General features: G+C 47.7%; 1 protein-coding gene across 1 annotated transcript in view; it reads right to left on the bottom strand.

The window, feature by feature from the left end:
* GABRA3 (gamma-aminobutyric acid type A receptor subunit alpha3) overlaps positions 1–21,130 on the bottom strand; it is a 69,196-nt gene that overhangs the window by 17,448 nt on the left and 30,618 nt on the right. The window contains exons 4-5 of the mRNA XM_086756369.1: positions 12,468–12,535; positions 8,473–8,693 (exon numbers count right to left, since the gene is read on the bottom strand). Coding sequence (XP_086612495.1) covers positions 8,473–8,693; positions 12,468–12,535 — 289 coding nt within the window. The remainder of the gene's footprint in view (positions 1–8,472; positions 8,694–12,467; positions 12,536–21,130) is intronic.

The raw sequence follows: 21,130 nt of genomic DNA, 5'->3' as shown, positions 1-21,130 counted from the left end.
AACTTGGCATAAAAAAAATTGGCGGACAAAACCAAGCACTCCAGAAATTGCTCTAAAAACCCTTGCGGGGAAACAAAGCAGAAACACAGTGGCGTGGAGGTGGCAGGGATCCCTGAGGCTGCAGTGATGCTGGCTGCCAGCGGCAGATGGGGCTGTGACTTGTGACACCAGTGCGAGCAAGGGACAGAGCAGCAGCAAATTCCCGCACAGCTGTTCCGTGTCAGCTGCAAGAGCAGCCCAGGCCATGCTGGAAAATCTCCATCGGCTGTGCATTTTGCTCTGCCAGGTGAGGAAATGAACCTCGCCATTTCAGATGCACGTCCAGCCTCATCTGCTTCTTTTAGAGGGACTTGGAAAGCTGAGGTCCCTGTGAGAGGCTGGCAAACGTATTAAATCAAGAAGTGGAAGAGCAGAGCTGGAAGCTGCCGTAACTTCGATGGGGCAGTGCTGGGCAGCCAAAACCCTCCTGTGTGACCCAGAGCCGCTGCAGCACCCACAGTAGGGGTGTGAATCCCAGTAAAGCCAGCCTTTGGGAATGTCTGGGAGGTTGGGCATGTGACCCCTTTGCAGTGGTCACTGGGCTCACAGTGCCACAGAGCAGATCGCACCACGGGGAAGTCTACATCTTATTCTTGTATGAGCTGGCAAAGGAAAGCAGAGCTTCTGAACCCAGCCCCACAGCATTTCAGTGGTACATCCCTGCTCCTTACTGCAACAGCAGCACATATTCATTTCTCCTGTTTTTCAGTGCCAGGTACCACTGTCCTGTCTCCACTGGGCACATCCACCCCACTGTCCCCCAGGAGCTACTCCACTGGGGGAAAAAAAAAAATCAAAGCAACTCCCACAACCAAGACAGGCATAAACAGCTCTCAGCTATGCAGCACCAGCAGGACATGGTCCCCGTACGCCCCATGGGGACTACTTGCACTGAAGCCCTGAAAGGCTGCCTGGTGAGTCACCATTTTCTGTTGGGTCCCAAGGGCTCACAGCCCAACTGTGGCTGACGCGATGCCTCATATGAGCGATGCCTCATACTCTGGCCAGGTTAATCACAGTGGGTTTACTGGGTCTATGCAGGCTGACTCCATCTCTGGTAGAGAAGGCCAGTGGATGCTTACAGAGAAGTACAAAACCTGGATGAATTCAGAGCAAACCACACGTTGCTGTCGTCTCCCAGCAGCCGGTGTCTTACGGCTTCCATGATCCAGAGGCTGTATCCTGGCGATTGATTGCACCAGAGACCAAGGACCTTTTCTACTCTGAGTCTGTCAGTCCTTTCTGAATGCATGTACACGGATAGTTACCACTATGTCCTGTAGTAATCATTCTACTGACAAAGAGATGACAACGGCTGTCCTGATTGCATTATGTCTTGCCCTAGCTTGACATCTTCAGCCAATCCAAGAACCACTGTGTGGCTAATTTAACTTTCTTGGAAACAAATCACTCTTTCTGACTTGCTGATCTCTTCTTCACCTCTGGACTGAATGTACCTGTGTTACATGAGAGAAAGAAGAAGACTTGATCTTTAGGACTTCAACCAAGACTCACTGAAGTCAATGGAAAGACTGAAAGTTATTTTGACAAGCCTACGAGCACATCGTTGAAACTATTTTCCTCTGGACACTCAAAGGCCACCATGAAAAAATTGCTTATTTGCTCTGATGCCTCTCTTTCTTAATCTGGATGAAGATCAGGGTTTCAAGAAGCAGGTATGAAAACCCGGTAGCAAGGTGTGGACTCGATAGCCTTGCTCCTCCTGTTCTGTTTCTTTTATGATGCTTTCTTCCATCAGCTCAAAATTCACTTGGGGAGTGTTTCAGGGTTGGCAAGCTTGTAAAGCATGTTCTCAAGGATCCTACTATTCAATTCTTTCTGTGTCCTTTCCAACTGCAATGGACTTTTTGCTTCTAATATTTGTCACTGTCACTTGTGTAAAGGAAATGTTGATGCATTTCCCCTCTCCCCCTCAGCAGGCCACACAAGACTTTTCCTTTTTACCTTCTTATTCCTTCATTAGCTTCACTATTTATTATTTCAAAAGGCTCTTAGCTGGGTGTTCCCAAAGTTGCCTTTTCCAAAGGACCTCTCCTCTTATCAGTGCTTTCCTTCTGATGTATCCTGAACGCCCCAAAACCACAGAAAGGCCTTTTTCATCCGCTGTACTGTTTGCAAGTCTTTGGCTGTGATCAATAGCCACTATGAATACAACTGAACGACCCAAAGGACCACAGATTGTGGAGGTGGTGGTTGAGTGGCATTCAGAGAAGCCAGAAAGAGTCTCAGAGGGGATCAGAATCGCAGCAGAGACCAGATGGGCACAAGCTGGCCTTGGCCATATCCTTCTGCCCTCTCCAGGCCATAACCAACAGGAACAAGTGTTGTCAAGGGAAGGAGACAACTTTATATGGAAGCTGGATGACTCCGGAGGTGTGTGGGAATGCAGAGGTCACATTTTACATCTAAAGTGTGTTTTATAGGCTGAGCCAGTAAACAAATCCAGCAACAAACCACTGAAAAAGCAACCTAATCTGCCACTTCTCCACCTACAACTGAAGGAGCTTTTAAGTCTCCTGAAATCAAACAAAAAAGAAAATGCCATACCATTCCAGCGAGGTGAGTCTGGTTCAACAAATTTCGCCAGCCAAAGTCAGCACGTTCACAGATAGCACGCGAAGGGAGTCAGGTTCCCTGCTGAAGGGGGAAGCAATACAGGCATTTCCCCTCCCAGGTGTTCTCTCTTGTCTAAAACCTCTTCGTTTTGCCCCCACACATGCTGGGATGTGCTGGCTCCCTGAGATGCTCTCCCCACAACCCCCATGCACTGCTGCTCACTCCTGCTCGCCCCTCTGCCCCTCGCACCCCTTGGCCATCTTTCACTCCCCTCCCGTAGCCTCTCTTGCACACACTCATCCTTCAGGACGCTTATTAGTAGAGGTATTTAGGTGAGCTGTGGAATCAGTCACTGCTCAGGAGAGCACCCATGTTCTCCTTCCGCTCCCATGCCCCACTGGCCTTCCCTGCCACCTCCTGTTGCTGGTGAAGGACTCCTCAGCACCATATGCTTTGTCTAATGAAACATCAAAATGTCAAACTAAGAAGAATGTACCTCACCTCCCAGACAATCACTACTGCCTCTGCAGCATCTGAGTAAAAGATCCTGTTGCAGAAATTCTCATCTTTACCCCTTAGCCTGTGCAAGGGAGCTTATGGCCAGCTAGCCACAGAGGTTTGCTTCATTGCTTTGAAGCCCTGTTCAGGTCCAGACATCTAAGCCCTGAAATGTCATTATAAAGCTGTAACAGCATGTGAAAAATTGTGCCAGCGATCACATAATCCAGCTGTTGTATCCTTTGGCTCATCTGTCCCAGGCGCTAGCAGTAACTTAGGCAGAACTGTCCTGAAATCAAACCTCAAACTCCTCGTGTTTTCTCTTTGCTTTGCTGGCACAATGGCACCAAAAGTGGAACATCCAGGAAAGAAATCATGTTTTTCTCTTTAAAGTCATGGGAAGTCCTTTGAACTGCTCAACACAATGGCAAGAAGCGTGAATCAGGCTAAACATACCTCTCCCAGGGCTGACGGTACAACAAACCACTTCAGCTTCGTTCTCATGGTTACCAGGAGCTTAGCGAAGCCTTTGATGTGTCATTAAAGCCCCTGTCGTTACCTGCATGGTGTTGCAGGATGAGCGAGAGTCTCAGTCCAATTTCTGGGACGCAAATGTAATAATCCCTTGGTGTATGTGTGGTACAAAAACATGACAGCCCCCTGCACAGCAGAACTGACTTTGTTTATGTCAGGGATATTGCTTGAGTTTTGTCCTGATTTCTCCTCTACAAGGTTCATTAATAACCACAGTTAGGCCGAACAGGGTTTACGGTTTAGGCTGTGTGAGAATCTAGGTTAGATTTAATTGCTGAGGTTTGAGCTTGAAAGCCAAATTGCTTCTAGGATCCTTATGCTGGAACTGAAAGCACTGAATTCTGTTTGCAATCTGCCCCAGTCCCAGGAGACTTCAGTCCATGATGGCAGAAATGCAGTGAGATAAGGTAATCTCTGAAGATTTCTCCCTCCTTGGACAGCTTCCTTACAAAGTCTGCCTGCACAAAACCAAGCCTGGAAAACAGATCATTTCTGCCTTTGGATCCACTCTGGAATCCATAAGGCAGGGAAAAGCAAGCTGTGCAAATCTCATCTCATCTATTTGTCTGCTTGTGCGTTTAGCAGTCTAGCTTTGGTCTGCTTGAGTCCGTTTGTGCTGTTGTCTAGGATCAGCCCTGATGGGGGATGCAGCCAATCAGCTGCCAGTCTGTACTACTCAGAGGAGCTGGTGCTGGCATGGCCCAGCTGCTGCTCTTGCAGAAAGGAGAATGACGGTTGCACCTCCATCGCGTGGAAGGGTTTTGCAAGCTCCAGCCTACAGCTGGCACAAGTTGCCTGGGGGTTAGAAAAACCTGGCAGTAAAGACAAGCCAAAGTCTTTTCTGCTTTTCTGGGAGAGACACTGCAAAGCTCTGTGATTTCAAAAGCAGCCTAGGAAGCTCAAACCCCCGAGCATGCCACAGTAGGTGCAGGACTTGTTATCTCGGGTTCAACAGCCCCGGTAAGACTGCACGTGTCCTGGGTGCCTTTGTATCCAGCTTTCCCTCCTGTTGTGCTTCTGCCTCACGCAATCCTCCTTCCCAAGTGCTCGTGCACTGCCACTAAGGACTTCACGTTGTCTTTAGTAATACAGGTTCTTGAAGCAGTCTTTGGACATGCAGCTGAATGTGTCAGACATCCTTTAAGTGTATAACTTGAGCACATATTGTCTGCGAACCACTCTGACAATAACCACAAAGCCTCAACATGCCACTTTGACAGTCCCTGTGAAAAGCAAGAGAGCTCTTTAAAGCCTGGATTCACAAAGTTGAATCCCATTGGCACAGCATTAAGCTTTCACTATTTTCATATGCTTCAAGGCCAGGAAGAACCAGAACATTATCTATGTGCCCCACACAATTCGAGTCAGAGAGTACATCCAGAGATTGCTGCAGCAGCGGAGTTTTTGTCTGTACCTTATGTAAATCCATGCACAATTCCCAGCTGGTTGTACTCAGGTCTGACACCAGAGCTTTGAGGCTCTAGCTGGGCTTTTGTGAACTACTCGGATCTTGTAGGAGCTCCACAAAAAAGACTGCAGAGGCAGGGCTACATAATAAAACTGTGTTCCCCATGCCCTCTAAGGCAGCCAGAGTAGCAGGGAAGAGACAGAGGGATCAGTAATCCTGTCTCTTCCTCAGCAGCCAGAAGAAGGGGAATAAAGAAATGCAATTTTGTGCTGCGGTCGCAAAGGCCATCTTGTCACCCAGGTGCCAAGGGCTGAGTCAGTGATCAGATGTTTGCACCATGACATTGCACCGATCCATGAGGAGGCTGTGCCATGCCTAAAGGAAATCTCTGGATGCTCAGCTACTGCTGATGTGCGGCTCCTTGAAGCTCAGGTCAGTGATAAAGAGGCTCTCTCCAGGAGCTATAAATATTGTCACACAGGTGTAATTTTGCTGGATGCATGTGTCAGAGTTGCTGTTCCACCAGAGAAACTTCATCTGTAAATGTAAGCCTTGACTAAGAGAAGTTGGCTTTCTCAGCAGGATAACTAGGCAAGAGACATGCCTCTAATTGCACATCAGCAGAGCTGATCCCTCAAGGATATTGGCTGGTACAAGGTAAAGGATACGTCTCCGGAGTCAAGCTGCATGGCAATGTACCAGTCTAGACTGAGCCTGCAAGGGATCACCTGGGCAGTCCCGCCAGTCCAGGTGAAATCTGCTGGAGGTCTAAACTTGCTCCCTAGTCAGCAGGACAGTGTATGCCTCTTCGGGATTTGCACTTTGCTGGATGTCAAGCTGTGTGGGGCTGAGATTGGCTTCACGGTCTTGCTCCTTCCTTTGAGGACACATGTGCATGCCACTGGGCATGGGGGAGAACAGCAAATGTGCCACTTGGACATAAAACGTGAGTCTCCTTTGAGCCCTTTCTTGGGAGGAGGTTTCAAAGCACTTAATAAGGGAGGGTGATGTCATCATCATCATTTTACGGGAAAATTGAGGTGTGAGTGGCAGAGGCAGGTAGGACTTGGTCTCTGAGCCTCAGGCTGATGCAGAGTCCTGGACCATGCAGTCTGTGCCCTTGCATCTTCCTTTCTGAGCCTCCACTCACTCAAAAGACCCTGCGTGGCCCTGAGCAGGCATTTCCTTCAGCAGCAGGGAGGAGGGTAATCACTGGATGCACCAGGACAGACATCCCATCCTGGGTGTGTTGAACTGTAAGCCCAGAGGAGCCCTGCTTCGCCCCTGACACACTGTCCTGTGCAGCGGGCAGTGCTTTCCAGATAGCCATCTGGCCAGCTCTAACCACATCACCAACATCAGGCTGGTCCAACATTACCTGGAGCCCCACCAGGACAGCTTCACACACATCTGCACAGCAGCAGTCTGCGCTGAGCAAGGAAAAGATCTCCATGCACTACAGCTCCTGGCATTGTGCAATACAACACGTGATGAAAGGCCTGATATCCAACCCTCAACCTTTGGGTATCTCTGAGTGCGCTCTTCAGCTCTCACAAAGCCTTACACATGCGTTTAAGGGGGGCAGGAGCAGAAGCAAAGGGAGGTTCAGACTCTCCTTCATCCTCACCTTCTCTGGGAGACAGCTAAACTGAAGGATGTGTTGAATTTATTTTTAAAAAACCCTCATTATTCCATTTTCTTCAAGAAGCTCATTCCCAAGAGCCTCGTGATGCTGCCATCCTGGCACCTGCCCAGCCCTAAACAGAAAAGTAAATCCAATACTTTTTCAGTCACACAAAACTTACTGAAGCTAATGGCTGTTTGCTGAATAAAGAAGAAGTGAAATGATGTAAAAGCCCTGAAATGGAGTCCTTTTTTTCTGTCTTATGCCAGTAGCTTCTATAATACTTTACAGTCAGACAACAATATAGATGAGGGGAGTGTTAGTCATCCACATGCAGGTCAGAGAGCCGGGAGGAGAACAGAGCCCTTAAGTCAAGTTGGGCTTCTCCCTTCATTTACCCCATCTGCCTCAGTAACGTGAGATCACTGATGTGTGGAGACCTAAACCCTCAGGGCACTGGCAAGATTAGCTTGAGAACTGCTGCACAAAAGCAGAGCATTGTTTATAAATGTAGGCTATAAAAGTTGCTGACACTATGTAGATTCACAGCCAGCTTAAATATGAAGAGATGAAATTCTGTGTGGTCCTCAAAAAACAGAGGTGAAAGTGCAGCATCTCAGCACACAGAATCCACAAAGAAGCCTGTTACTAGTTAGGATCGGATTTAAGATGGAGGCAGAGAAAATAATTTTTGAAAAGAAAGATTTACACCATTCCAAAACCAACTCTATACCTTTCTTGTGCATCTATTAGTAGCTTGTTGTTTTATTTATAAGCCCATTTACCTCAGAAGGCAAATTAGTACATCAGCCCCAGGTGGCAAACATTATTTACATGGGTGAATAGTTTACAAGCATACAGGACTACCTGAATAGTTCTGCAATGAACTTATAATTAACCCAAAGGTGTTTCTCATCATGCTCTCCACCTGTTGCAGCTTAGTGATAAAGGTACGCACCAGGGCTCTTCTTGAGAAACACAGAGAAGATGACTGCCCAGACATGTGGTTCCCCAACAGTCACTCGTGTTTCAGAAGGAAGGCCCCAGATGCTGGAGCTCACAGTGTGGTTGCCCGGGCTGTATCACTGCATGGGCTACTGCATGTTCAGGGCTCAGCTGAGAGCTCAGCTGGGGACAACACGGGCTGGGTTAAACTGCAAATTTCCAATGGCCTCTCCAAACCTGGCACCTCCAAAGCACAGCTTTTAATAAGCTGGTGATTTTTTTTTCCTAATGATTTGCATTAATTACACAGATTTGGATTTTTGATTCCATGAAGTAGGAAAAAAAAAAAACCAACCCATTGTTCTCACAAGCAAGCCTGGGCTCATTAGATGTTTCAAATGACTCCGGTGTAACATGCTGAACAAATTAAGATCTGTTTTCAAGCTGCTGAAGAATAAAAAATTCTCCCATCCTAATGGTTCCCTACCAATCCTGGAAACCTGACTTCATATCCCATCAGAGGTCAGAAACAAAAATAAGTCGGGTGGCACATCAACACCACAAACTGTAGATCCCAACACTTTCACTTCATCACATAAAAGAAAAAAAAAAAACAACGTGAATTATGAAAAAAAAAGCTACCTGTAAAAATGTGCCTCAGTTGAGGATCAGCGACGCTACATAGGTAGGAAACAAGGAGCGCAGCGAAAGCAGCAGCGTAAGACTCAAGTGTGCTCACAGTCAGGGGAAGTCTGCACAAACCCTGCTGTAATGTACCCTGAGGGCTCGTCCTTGCCTGCATATGTATGGGCACCTGAAGACCATAGCCCAGGAGACACAAACTTACCTCATGGTGTACAGGAGGGTGCCATTGTCCACCAGTCGCAGCAGCTTGTTGGGTGTTGTCATGTTATGGGCAACAGATTTCTTCCCATTGTGGAAGAAGGTATCAGGAGTCCAAATCTTACTGGCCAGAAGGTTGTTCAGGGGAAGTATTTTCATGGGACCATCAAACTTCAGCCTTTCATCTCTCCAGGACTGCCGGAAAAAGACATCAATAGTGTATTCCTTTGTGGAGAAAGGAGAGAAAAATAAGCCTTGTTTTACTCAGCTCTTTATTGCAAACAAGCCACTTCAAGAAATGGTAAATATCTTCAGTCATTGAGCATATTGTGTTTGGCACACTTTGGCTGACATGAAGCCTTATGCAACAAGAAGTAGTGATTAAGAGCAGTGGAGAAATCTGTGGAGGACAGAGAGCATTCACCACATTTTGTATAATGACTTACCTGTGATGCCAAAATTTGCATTTCAGTGTTTCTCACCACTGCAGACAAACTGCAATACAGCCTACAGTGGCTAGTGACCAGTAGCCCTGGTTGCACCACCACCTTTATCCAGATGTTTCAGGGGAGAGAACCATTGTGTGCAGCTAGATGGGAATTTTAAAAGGCAAAAATAAAGTTCCTGGAGATAGCATTTGGCCAGGATACTGGTAATTATAGCCCTGCTCATTAAAAAAATAAAGAAATAAAGTTTCTTGACATTGTCTTAATGCTATTTTGTTCCCCAGGCCACCTCTAGAAAAGCATTGAATCAAGGACCTCACAAACTTGCATTACAAGATCCTGACTTTCTTTTGTTCTTCCTTACTCCTATTTTTTTTTCTTTTTTCTTTTCTTTTTTTTCCTTCTCTCAGCTAATGTAGAAGTCCATTTCCTAGGCCAAATTCCAGTTGGGGCAATTAGAAGTCATCTCTTTGAAACCCTGCAGCCAAGGCCAGCTCCTCACTTGGTGTGTGCAGCCTCACAAGCGACTTGACCAAGCAGCAAAGGTGCCATGGCTCCACAGCCACCCCGAGACAAAATTAGATCAATCTAGCCAATGCCTGGCATAAGGGACTGCTGTTCCTGTGACCTGAGCCACTACATGTCCTCCGAAGTTCCATGTCACTTGAGGGAAAGTCTTCAGTCTGTCAGCATGAACTGCACCACTGCCCACCTCTACAACACACACCTCCTCTTGCTAATGAAGGATCTCATTAGCTCACAAGGCTTTTGGAGAGAGACGGGGGCTTTGGAAAATCTGTCTGTCCCAGCTGTTCTTCCCCTGCCATTGCAGATTCATATGCTTTATTTACAGGTTCCTGGAGGCTGCAGGACCAACTAAACTTATCATTGTGAGTGATTTCTTTCCTGCAGCTCTTCTCAGCAGCATTTAAAAGCTGCTGCACATCAGTTTCCTACAGGTCACAGTAATTCCTACAGGTTTTGCAGCAGATGGCAGCTGAATGAAAGCATCTCAGTAAAGAAATTCATCCCTGCTCCCCGGCCACAGAGCCACTCCTGCTCAAATGTGAAGTTTCTGGAGCCTGGCTGGGGGAAGTAAACAGAAGATCCTATGTTTCCACAGGCTCTGCCCGGTACAAGATATTCTGCCTCTTCATGGAAGTGATCTTCACTTTGTGGTTTTAAGCTCAGTAAAGAGATAAAACCAAAGGAATGAGCCCATGTGCAGTCCTGGGAGGTCTGGGGAAAGTCCTTATCAGAAGAAAAGCCACCTTAAAAAAACCCAAAAGTAGCAAAAGTTTTATAATAACTTCCCAGGCCCTGGTTTTCTTCTATGCTAAGGAACCATTCCCAAAGAAAAGAGAAACCATGTTCAGATTCTTTTCTATTCATCTCTTTTCTATACTTCTTTCCATGAGAGCATCATTCCCAAGTCACTCCTTCCAAGGAGCACATTTAGTTCTGCATTATGCTTCTCTCCTTATCTTTGGCCTTATAGAAGCGACCGAAAACATCAAGATTGAGTCTGTCTCCAGAGTCCATCCTCCAAAGCATAAAACTCCCTTGAATTTTTTTTTTTTTTAATTTTCCTGGAAACTGAGGCAAAGCTGCAAGAACTGACTACCGAAGATTCAGGCATATGTCAGCCAAACTGAACGAGAGATTAGAAGTCTTTTGGAGCATCTCAGGGAAAAGATGTTCACGTCCTCCTCCACGCTTCATAACCAACTGCTCTCCTCCATTCTCTGCAGCAGCTTTACCTGCCTCTCCTCCATCATCATAATTACAGTTTCTGTCTGCATCAAGATGCGCATGAGCGGCTTTCCATCGCAATGAGTAATGGCTGTGGGAGGGATGGGAGCAAGATCACCAGGCAGGTGCGAACGGGGAAGGAGGGACTTCCCCACTCCCGAAATGAAAGGAACCATTGCAGAAGAGTAAGCTCTCCCCATGCTTTCTGAGGAGAGGGAGTTTCTCTCTCTCTCATGTTTCTGAGTGCATTTAGGACCAGAACAGCATACTAGAAAACATTCACTACGCATTTGTAAAGCACATTGAACTAAAGCATGCGAAGGGGAAATAATTTATTATTCTTTAACTGTCTTCCTAATTTTAAATTCATTTTGTCAAATCACATTGCAGAGAATACCTTCCTCTTTTCAATACCTCATATTTCTTCTTCACAGTTCATTATACACGCTCCCTTAATCAAATATGCTCCACCTTGGAAGTAATTATCAGATACTCCCCAAGGGCTAAGATTGCTGAATATATTATGGGTCTCTGCTGCGGTAGGAAAGCAAGTAAGATAGAGAGAACTCAGATGAGATTAATACTCTCGGCTACACTGACATCAAGTTAACTTCTAATGCTGGAGGGGGTTTGGTCTTTCCGAAGAAACATGGGGTTGTATGATGGGGGTAGCACCTCAATGAAAGAGAGATTTAATTCTCCCCCAACTCCTCTGCTTGCTAGCACAGGATTGTCGGTGGGGCAACTGAAGAGATACTCATGACCATGAACAGAAAATGAAACTCTCTGAGCTCTGGAGAGGGCCTGAGAAGCCACAGGACCTTTCCCCTTCCTGACCCAGCTGGCGAGAGCAACGCCTGCTCCCTCTGCTGAAGTGGGCTCTCCAAAGCCAGGACTGCTATGCCAGCACCTCTGGGACTGTATGCGTAGGACGGTCTCAGTCCTGAATGGCATGACTGTCCTCATGTGGCACCCCTGAAATGTTAAGCAGCCATCAACAGCCAACTCTTGCCTTGGTGCGTGTGGAATACGAGCTCCAAGAAATGCTGTTGAGAAAGCTCACTATTAATTATGCTCCACAGTCCTGTTTTAATTAGAAGACAAACTGTTGTGGGAATACAAGTCTAAATCCAGACCTCAGGCCTTTTGATTAATAATTTTCCCTGAACATGCCAAAATATTGCAATCAATTAACTCTCTTTTTTCTCTTTTGCCTCCCTTCTGGCTCAAGCACTAAGGACAGTTTGATGGTGAACCGTTCTCTTCTGGCACTGCCACCAAAACAGAGCAGGTTCTGGCATCCTCCCCTCTTCCCAGGGAGCATCTTCCTTCCTCCATGCACAGTTTGGTCAAGAAAAGCTGGCTACAATGAAGGTGTTTGTCACGGCATGTAATGGGTGTACCATGCTACATATAGGTCTTGGTCTTGAGGGCAGATCTACTCATTTCATTAGGTTGCATTTGCAGGAAAGAAAAAGATCCTAAAGCGTGCAATGTGCTTGAGTGGTGCAAAGGCATTGACCCTCCAAGGTTGCATTTGACTGTATCAATTGGTTTCTAAAAGCCCAAATGCACCTGAGAAACAATCCCTGCCTACCACCCGCACTGAGCTCTGCTTGGCCTTCAAGTTGACGAGGCATATTCTTGCCCAGGCAGGCTACTGGGATGCTTGCTTGTGTTCCTGTCATTTAGGAAAATCCTGCTTTTGCCCAGATAGTCCAGGGATGAGGGTGGGACACATCTGCTGCGGCTGCAGGAGAAGCCATTTGTCCTCATGAGGCGACCAGCCAGAGACACCTACCATATCTGTGTCCGAGACAGGGCCGAAACTCGTCACGTAAATGTCTGTCTTGACTTCAGTTACGCTGTCTGGGACAAAAAAAAAAAAGGGAAAAAAGCAATTAGACAACTGAATTTGCCTGTACAGGGAAGGGTTTGGATTTTGCTGCATGGTGGTTTTTCCAGCCCTCAGCAAGCCAGCATCATGCTCTCTGCTGTGCCCTGAACAATGGCCGATTTTATAACTTGTAATTGGGCAAATTCATCTCTGATGTAGCTCTGCTGTGTTCCATGCTTACACCAAGGATGAATATGTCCTGCACTGGCAGACAATGCATATTTACAAGAGGTATGCAGCTACCCGATGCATAACGTGGTACAGATCCACATGTTTTCAATAGAGAGGTAAGCCCTGATGCTTTGAAACTCCTTTTAATCTGAAATCCCTTTGTGTCTCCCAGCCTGATAAACAGCCTAGCAATGTTCCACCAGTTTTAGGAAACCCTGGGTTTGTTACAGCTTCAGGCTTATCTGTATGTAAAAAGAATCAATACTCTGATTGCCTTTTACTGCCATCATGTTTGCTGTTCTCCTAAGTGCCTCGCTCCTGGCGAGTGGCTGCTCTTGCAAAGCTGATGCTCGCCTGCATCACACGCTCCCCTGCATCTCAGGCTGTCCCGCCCTCATGGATGCTAAGCAGCAGCCTCACTGCCCCAGCAAAACCACACAGCCTCAGTTACTGCCCTGAGCGCTGAAACCCGGGGACAATCTTAATCACGTGCCTTCAGGTAAAGATAAACTGAAGTCCTGGGCAGAACACAGCCACCAGCAGGTATTATTCACGCCAAACAGTGCATACAGCTCTCATTCTTCACTTTATTATGATTTCGGTGTGTTTCCTAATTGAAATCTCTGCTGCTGTCCCATTTTGCAGGGAAATCAAGGCACAGTGATTTGCCAGATTCATGGTACTACGCACTGCCCACTGCATTGTACTGAAAAAATTACGGATGAGGTGCCTTGAGTTTAGCACTATGTTACCATAAATCGTCACCACTTTAGGGACAGATCATGCCATTGTGCTCCTTTTGTATGGCATTAGCTGGCTCAGAGCTGCTTTACCAATGAAAGAACCAATTTAGAGCCCCAGAGTTCATGTTTTATGTGTAGTAGTCTGTTTTGGCCACCGCAGCAGCTTTACAAGTAGCCTGGATGGCTCATTGCTCAATTCAGTTATGGAAATCCTTCTGTCCCCTGACAGTTATTTCACGGTACTATGAAGCTTAGTTTTGTGCTTCAAAGTTTTGTATCCAAAAATAAGGTAATGCATTCTGGCAGGGTTTTCTCTTTAATGGCTAAAATATATGTATACATGTCTTTAGTTATTATGGCTGGAAAGCTTCTGACGCAGCCTGTGGCTGATATTATTGTGCTATATAAGTAACCCTTGATCTCATCTTGATGAAATAAAAAGAAGGTTAAAGAGAAATACGTATGCAGTACACTTTCTGAAACACCCAGAAGCCAACAAGACAGCATTCTGAACAAAATGAGTTACTCCTGTAAGGCTTAAACACTCAGAGTATTCTCTCTGTCTCCCGCCAAACAAATCCCCAAATGAGAAGCACAGCAGAGAAGAACATTTAGAGAAGCGAGGCTCTTTCTGCTAACACATGCAGAGAGAGAAAGCTAATTATGTTTTAGAGAAAACACAAACTCTCTCTCCCCTCCCTGCCTCCCTTCTTGGCATTCATAGAATCATAGAATGGTTAGGGTTGGAAGGGACCTCCAAGGGTCATCTAGTCCAACACCCCAGTTTGCCCACGATAAGTAATTTACAGCCATGGTTATGAGATCGGGATCCACGGCTGCCCACCGCCCGTGAAGCCAGTCCTTGTGAGGTGCAGAATGAATCGTCCCCTGCTCCTGAGGGGGCAGAGGGACGGGGTCCATGAAAGGACTCATGCTTCACAATGTGATCCTCAGGGTCCAAGCACAAAGGAAGGGATTCAGGAAGTGACGAGGAGGTACAAAGGCAGAACTAGTTTTGGACACCTTTTGATATGACCCTGCTATCTTTACATGGGCCTTTATGTCCTTATCATGCTGTAAGCTGGCTGTCACAGAGCTCCAGAGACCCCTTCCCACCCCTTTGATCTGCTGGCAGATCCAATCAAAGATAATGGCATTAATAAATGCCATTAATTTATTTATTATTACTAATAATTAATTACAGATCGGATCTGAAGAGGATCCCCCATTTCCAGACTGCAGATGTACCCCCTGGGACAGGCCATGTGAACTCACCGAACTCCGTGGGACCCCTTTGCGCCTGCAAGGCAGCGCCTGATGCAGGGACGAGCTGGGGGGTGGCTTGGTCGCTGGCTCATTGAGGTCCCCCAGCACTTAGAAAAATGGGCTCCTTGCACCTTTCACGGCAAAAGCCAGACTGAACTTCCTCTGCTAATGTGTGCTCCTAAGGACAGGATTTGGCTGGGATCTGGAGGAATTTCTGAAATTAGATCATTGCTAGGCAAGCAGGGATTTCAGCAGAGCTGGGAAATCCAGAGATAAGTGAAACATCAACAGAATTGAGCGAGCACCAGCCTCAGAGATTCACTTCCTTTGTGATCCTACAGCCCAAGAGCATCTGCGCTGCTTGCAGCCCTGCCGGAGCGCATTGCCTCTGTGACGGTGAGACCTTCGCCTCCAGAGGAATCAAGAGACACTCAGCCAGCCTCCCAATTCCTTACCCTCATCCCTACCCACCCTGAGCCTGAACAAGGAGAACCTGCATCTACTTTTGCAGCAAGAAAAAGCTGAGAGAGGAGCATCTCCTACCTCTGCTCAAAGATGTGGCAGGGAAATACCTATCTCCTCCTCAGTCCACAGGCACACTCACACTGCAGCTTGGCTGTCTTACCCAGATCTCACCAAAGATTTAATAATTAAGGATTGTACTGTAGAGGGTTAGGCACTTTCCCTAGACCTGTTGCAGAACTTTAAATGGCATTTTTCCTTTCCTAGCATCATCCTTCCCTGTGACTCAAAGCTTTTTTACATGCAGAAGTGAGCTGAGCCTTCACTGCTGGGGTGGCAGGCAGATGCTGCCAGTCCTGTTTTATAGTTGGGGAAACAAAAAAAAAGGGAGATTTGGTTCAGGCAGGAAGCCAGAGCAGAGCAAGGACCTGAGTCCAGCTCCAGCTGCCCTGGGGAATGGCACAGGCTGGTGCAGTGGTGCTCAGTCGAGGGCTTGGTGTTGCCTGTGGCACACTGCACCCTCTGGTCACACTGCTGAGTGTCCCAAGCTGCTGCCACCTTGGGACTAGGAAAGCAAAAAAAACTTGAGCAATCAGGGAACTAGAAAAGCAAGGTTTCAGGTTCAACATGTGAACACGGGCAGAACTTAGAGACCCGAGTGGCACGCCATGTTCCTAAGCCATTTGTTTGAGGCTGATTCCCTTGTCTGGGGGCTCTTCCCATTTACAGGCTCAGCTTATTCCCAAGCTTCAGCACAACTGTTTTTCTAAAACCATCTGGAGCAAGCGTGTGAGCCAGAACAAGATGCCGCAGTTGGATCAGAGCTGCCCCTTCTCCCACGAGGTACAAAGCCCCGTCCCTGCCTGCCAGGACATGCTGCCTTGCTCCCGCCTCCAGAAATCCCCACAGCTGGGCACATCTGCAATGCAAATGTAAAACAAAAGCTGTAACATCCCTTCCCACAGTGTTACCATGGCACTCCCTACACCTGCCTGCTCTTCAAAAGCTACCCCTCTCCTTCTCCAAGAATTAGCTGCTTGCGCAGGCGATAAACATCCCTATTATTTCTGCATGGAGGGCTGGATCCTGCCAGCCAGAGCCCCACGCCTGCAGGCTCGGTTGTTTCCCTTGTTCGTGCAGAAGGTGTAAAGCAGCAGCGGCCACTGCTGGGGTGCTTCAGGGTTTCCATTTCCCCTGTCCCCCTCTCTGAGTCCCCATGTCCCATCTTCCTGGCCTCAGCTCAAGGCAGACGTCCCCCCCTTCCTGCAATCTCTCTTTTCAGTGCTCCTGACTCCCTGGGCCTGGGAGGAGACAGCTATTATTTACAAAATGACGGAGTGCTATTTTTACTTGCTTCTTGGAAGCACTAGGAGCAGTAGCAGAGCTGGAATACAAATCGTGCTGCCTCGCTGCCTCTCCCCTTGCCGGCTGAAGATTGTAGGGCTGCCTCTACAAGTGATTATGGGAGGCGGGGGGCACAGGAGGCTGAGGAGGCTCGTATTAAACATCCCGCTGCACTCATCAAGTGCTGTTTATTTAAGAATCTCAGCTGTAGTATAATCGACTCGGCCAGTTGTGTTTCACCTCTTGAGGTTTGCGGATATGCTGAACACAGTCATGTTTCCCAGGCAGGGGTTCCCAGAGACTATGCTGCAAGCTGGCAGAAATGACGTGCCTGCATCTGAGCACCGGAGGCTCCCAAATGATGCACACTACTAAAACAGGGGCGAAGCCACTGCGGCTTCGTGCAGGGGATTTCTGGCTGCTGCGCTGACGTCAGGGAGGCTGCACAGCCTTGTCTCAGAGATAGGCTGGATGAGCCGGGGATGGATGGGGACCTTCTTGACACTGTGCTCCAGTTCTGCGCCAGGGCTGCAGTGGGACCTAAGAGAGCTTGGAGGCAACAAGCCTGTCTGTACTGGTGTTTGTGTGAGTGATGGCATGGCTGAGACTAGAAAGGAGGACAGTGCTGTTCAGGACTTCTGCACCCAGGGACACAAACCCTCAATCTGTTCCAGGCCAACTCCTGGAGGTAGATGTTTCTAAACTGGGCTCCCTACGAACTGCTCTCGACCCCAGCCAGCCCAATATCCCATCTCCAGAGGTGGTCACAACCTAAAAAGTGCAGCAACAAGCTGATAATGCCCCTTAACACCCTCCTACACTGCAACTGCATTTAGCCTCAGCTCAGGAGTTTCTCAGTTTGATGAAGTCCCCTTATTCAGCGATCCTCTTCCAAGGACCTATCCAGTGTCCCCTCAAATAGAATCATAGAATCATAGAATGGTTAGGGTTGGAAGGGACTTTCAAAGGTCATCTAGTCCAACCCCCCTGCAAGGAGGAGGGACATCCCCAACTAGATCAGGTTGCTCAGAGCCAAATACACAAAATCCTTTGGGAAGGACTCCTACCTATCTGTGGTGAGGGCAGTGTCACCGCAGAGAGGGGATCCTGCATAGCTCCTGCATAGCACATCACAGAACCCAAACTGAGCATGCTGGACAGGATGGTGCTTTACAGCTAACTCAGCAGCTCCAGGAAGGGAAACACAAGACATTGGTTTGTACTACTGAATTCCACCTCACGCCCTCTCACAAACCCTTGCCATACTAATTAATAAACAACAGAAGGTAATTTTTGCAGCTGCACACAGACGCTTTTGGGGTGTTTCATTCTTCGTTTTCTCAGTCTGTCACTGGGGGGATTTAATTTTCCTTCCAATTTTAGCCTCTGGAACAAAAGAGGCTTCCATGACCTTTGCTGCAAGACCCATGAGTCTGATGGAGTTGAGCCACACCACAATCCAGGGCAGTGTTTGCCTTCAGAAGTGGCACACTGCAGCCTCCAGCCAGAAACTCCATCCTCGGCTCCCTCCTCTCACTGACAGCTTCAGTTCCATCGTGCCAGGGCTGCTGCCTTTGCCAGCTCCCGCCTGGGTTTTTCAGATGTCCTTTTAACCAATGGTGTTGCCTTGTTTTGGGAAGTAGGAGCTGAGTTATGTCTCCTTTCAGTAAGAAGAGAGGTATGAAGAAGGAAGGGCACTTCTCTGGGTGGCATGGCACGGGGCAACCTCTTTGAGACTTTGCCCATGGGGTTGCCATGTCAGTACTGGGAGAGGACAGGGAGGCACATGCAGAGGGGTACATGCCGAAGGGGAGAGGACAACCTTGCCTCTCTCCACAACCTCCCTTGCAACAGCTAGAGAAATGGAGACATGACATCTTCTACATCACTAACCACACACAAGAAAACCGTGCTGTAGCCTTCACTGCTGCTCTCCTGCTGCAGGGCCAGCAAGACTCTCCCACATACCTTAGAGATATTTTTCTTGTATTTTTTTTGCTAGTGAGTTCAGGAATAGCAGCAGAGAAGGAAACATTTCAGTGAATATCACTGCAGTGCTGTTAATGCCTCCTAGGCTTGTCCAGCCCAGCCAGGGGATAAAGTTGACTCCAAGGACATAGGCTGATGGAGTTCCTGTCACTCAAAGGCAATAAAGCAGCATGAGCTATTCCTAATGTCAGGACCACAATCATCCCTACTGCACCTGGGATGCTTTTGCACCAAGTATCCTGGGAGCAGAGGCTGTGCCTGGATCAGAAGGGGAAGGCTGGGGAACAGACAGTAAAAAACCAAGAACATACTGGCATTTCCTCCAACATCTCCGAAAGGGAGAGCAGAGCTGGAGCGCAGAGAGATCTGGGCAGCTCTCAGCACTGCCCCTTCTCTCTCCTCAATTGGTTTTGACATGGGGAGCTTAGACAACACATAGAGAGGTCACAGTCAACCTCTTCAAACTTCCAGCCCCAAAGTCAAAACACGTATTTTCAGATGTTGCTTCGCTGTTTTAGTGGCTCAGCATCCCTGAATATGAAATTACTTGTTCAGAAGCAAAAGCCAAGTCTCATGTCACAGGCATTCACCCAGGTTTGACAAGTTCAGCCTGCGCATCTTTCCCAACAGTGGACAGCAGTGTGCACGTGTTGTCAGAAGAAAAATAACCCAAAACATACATAAGGTGTCTCAGTCCTGTCAACAGCCTTCCTTACATAGCAATAAATTGTAACCACCTCCATATATAGCATTATACAGAATTGAAACAGTTGAAATCAGTAAGAAGCAACGGCTTTTGGTAGCACACCACACAGCCTACAGAAGTCAATGCCGAACAGCAGTGATCACGGCCCAGAGTGTCACCAGGAGGGCTGGCAGCTGGCCCAGTCCTTCGCCAGACAGAGCTAACAGCGGCGTCAGGTTTAATTCCCCAAACTACCCAAAACACCAACACCAGGAAAACTCATTTAGGCAGAAGCATCAAGACACAACAGAGACCCCATTGACCCCATTTTGTCTATGGGGGGAGGGTAATCCCAGAGGTAGGTCAGCCCACCCAGAACTGACACCCCCTGACAGCATCTGCCTCTCTCTAGTAAATGTAGAGATGAGGATGATCAGGGTCCCATGGAAGAAGGCTGGCCTTAGCCTCATGCTCCCACCTGGTACAACATGGTTAAAGATGACGGGATGCTCATCCACTGCAAAGTGGGGTCAGCCAAGGACTGAGCACTGGGAAATTTGTACTCTGCAGAATAAACCACACAGCAAGGAAAGAAACAATATAAATGTCTGAAACAAATGTCTTATCTCAGCAAAAGCAGGGGTGAGTAAAAGCCTGCAGGCCAACAAGACCTTTGGATCAGATCCGTATCTAGCTCTGCCTATGTGTCATGAACTATTTGTTTAATACAGTTTTGCTTGGCTATTTGCTTGCTTACAGAAGTGGTCACCCTGTCTCACTCGTAAACCTGAAATAACTCCATCTGTGTAACAGATCCAACCCCCTCAGTGACTTCTGCAGAGTTATGATCAAAAAGGAAACAAGGCTATCTGCTGCTCTCCATGAAAGCATCAAGCCTGTCCCTCCCATCCTGGGGTGCCAAGGCATCTTTTCACAGGGGTTGGCTTATCACCCACTGCTGCTGCTCAAATCCCCTGGGACTGCCAGCATTTGCTGTACAGCCAGTTCCCAAGGAGCTGCTCTGTGAGCCGTGGTGATTAATCACTGCCTTCTCTCTGGTGTGATGGCACATCAGTGTCTACAATTGCATGTCCTCCAGCCAGACTAGAGAGAAGTCATCAAATCTGTAAACACAGATACGCAATACGCATGTGATATCACTTCCAGCTGTGCTCTCCCTCTTTTCTCCCCTCAACTTGGATATTTCAGCATAGGGGGAGCAAGAAATTCAAAACAATTTCAGGGGCTCTCTCAAGAGGCAGCCGAGAACAAAACCACTCACACATGATGAGAGAGATCAGCATGGTCTACAATTAAATGTGCTTAATTTTTCAGCCCAGAAGTGAGATGATGCCTGACAAATCCCTCAAAGAGACAGCCTGCTGCCCTGGCTCTCTTTCTTAGCAGGGCCAGGCGAGAGCTGATGCAATGAAGAGATTTATTCCCTGCCTCACACAGCGTGTCACATCTGCAGCTTTCTAACACGGCTCCATCCAGTGTTCTCTGCAGGAACTAGATGCAGGACCATGAAGTGACCCAGTTACCAGTAGAACATGGCTTGTCTAGGATTTATAGCACACTGCAGTGCCTAGATAGATGTCTAATTCCCAGGTGATCCCTGGGGCACAAGCCACTCGGGGCATAAACTCCTTGGGTTACTGTGGGAAGACTAGCTCAGTTCTTGGAGTCTCCGAATGTGCTACATGTGTGCTTGTGGCTCTAACCCAGGTCTGAGCTCTCTCCACACCTACGTAACATGTTGGATATGGAGTTTGGATCAAGGCACACCCTGTTCCTCCTTGCTTCCAAGTGAGCGAGGAGCCAGTGTCTCAGCACAGCACTGAGAGGCACACAGGGCATCTGCTTGTTTTTGGGTGAGAAACTGCACTCCCTCTCTAGCATTTCCA

This window comes from Chlamydotis macqueenii, chromosome 11, assembly GCF_036417535.1.
Source record: "Chlamydotis macqueenii isolate bChlMac1 chromosome 11, bChlMac1.mat, whole genome shotgun sequence".
NCBI classification, from domain to species: Eukaryota; Metazoa; Chordata; class Aves; order Otidiformes; family Otididae; genus Chlamydotis; species Chlamydotis macqueenii.
Note: the sequence above shows the minus strand (reverse complement) of the source record. Positions and strands in the feature narration are given on the sequence as shown.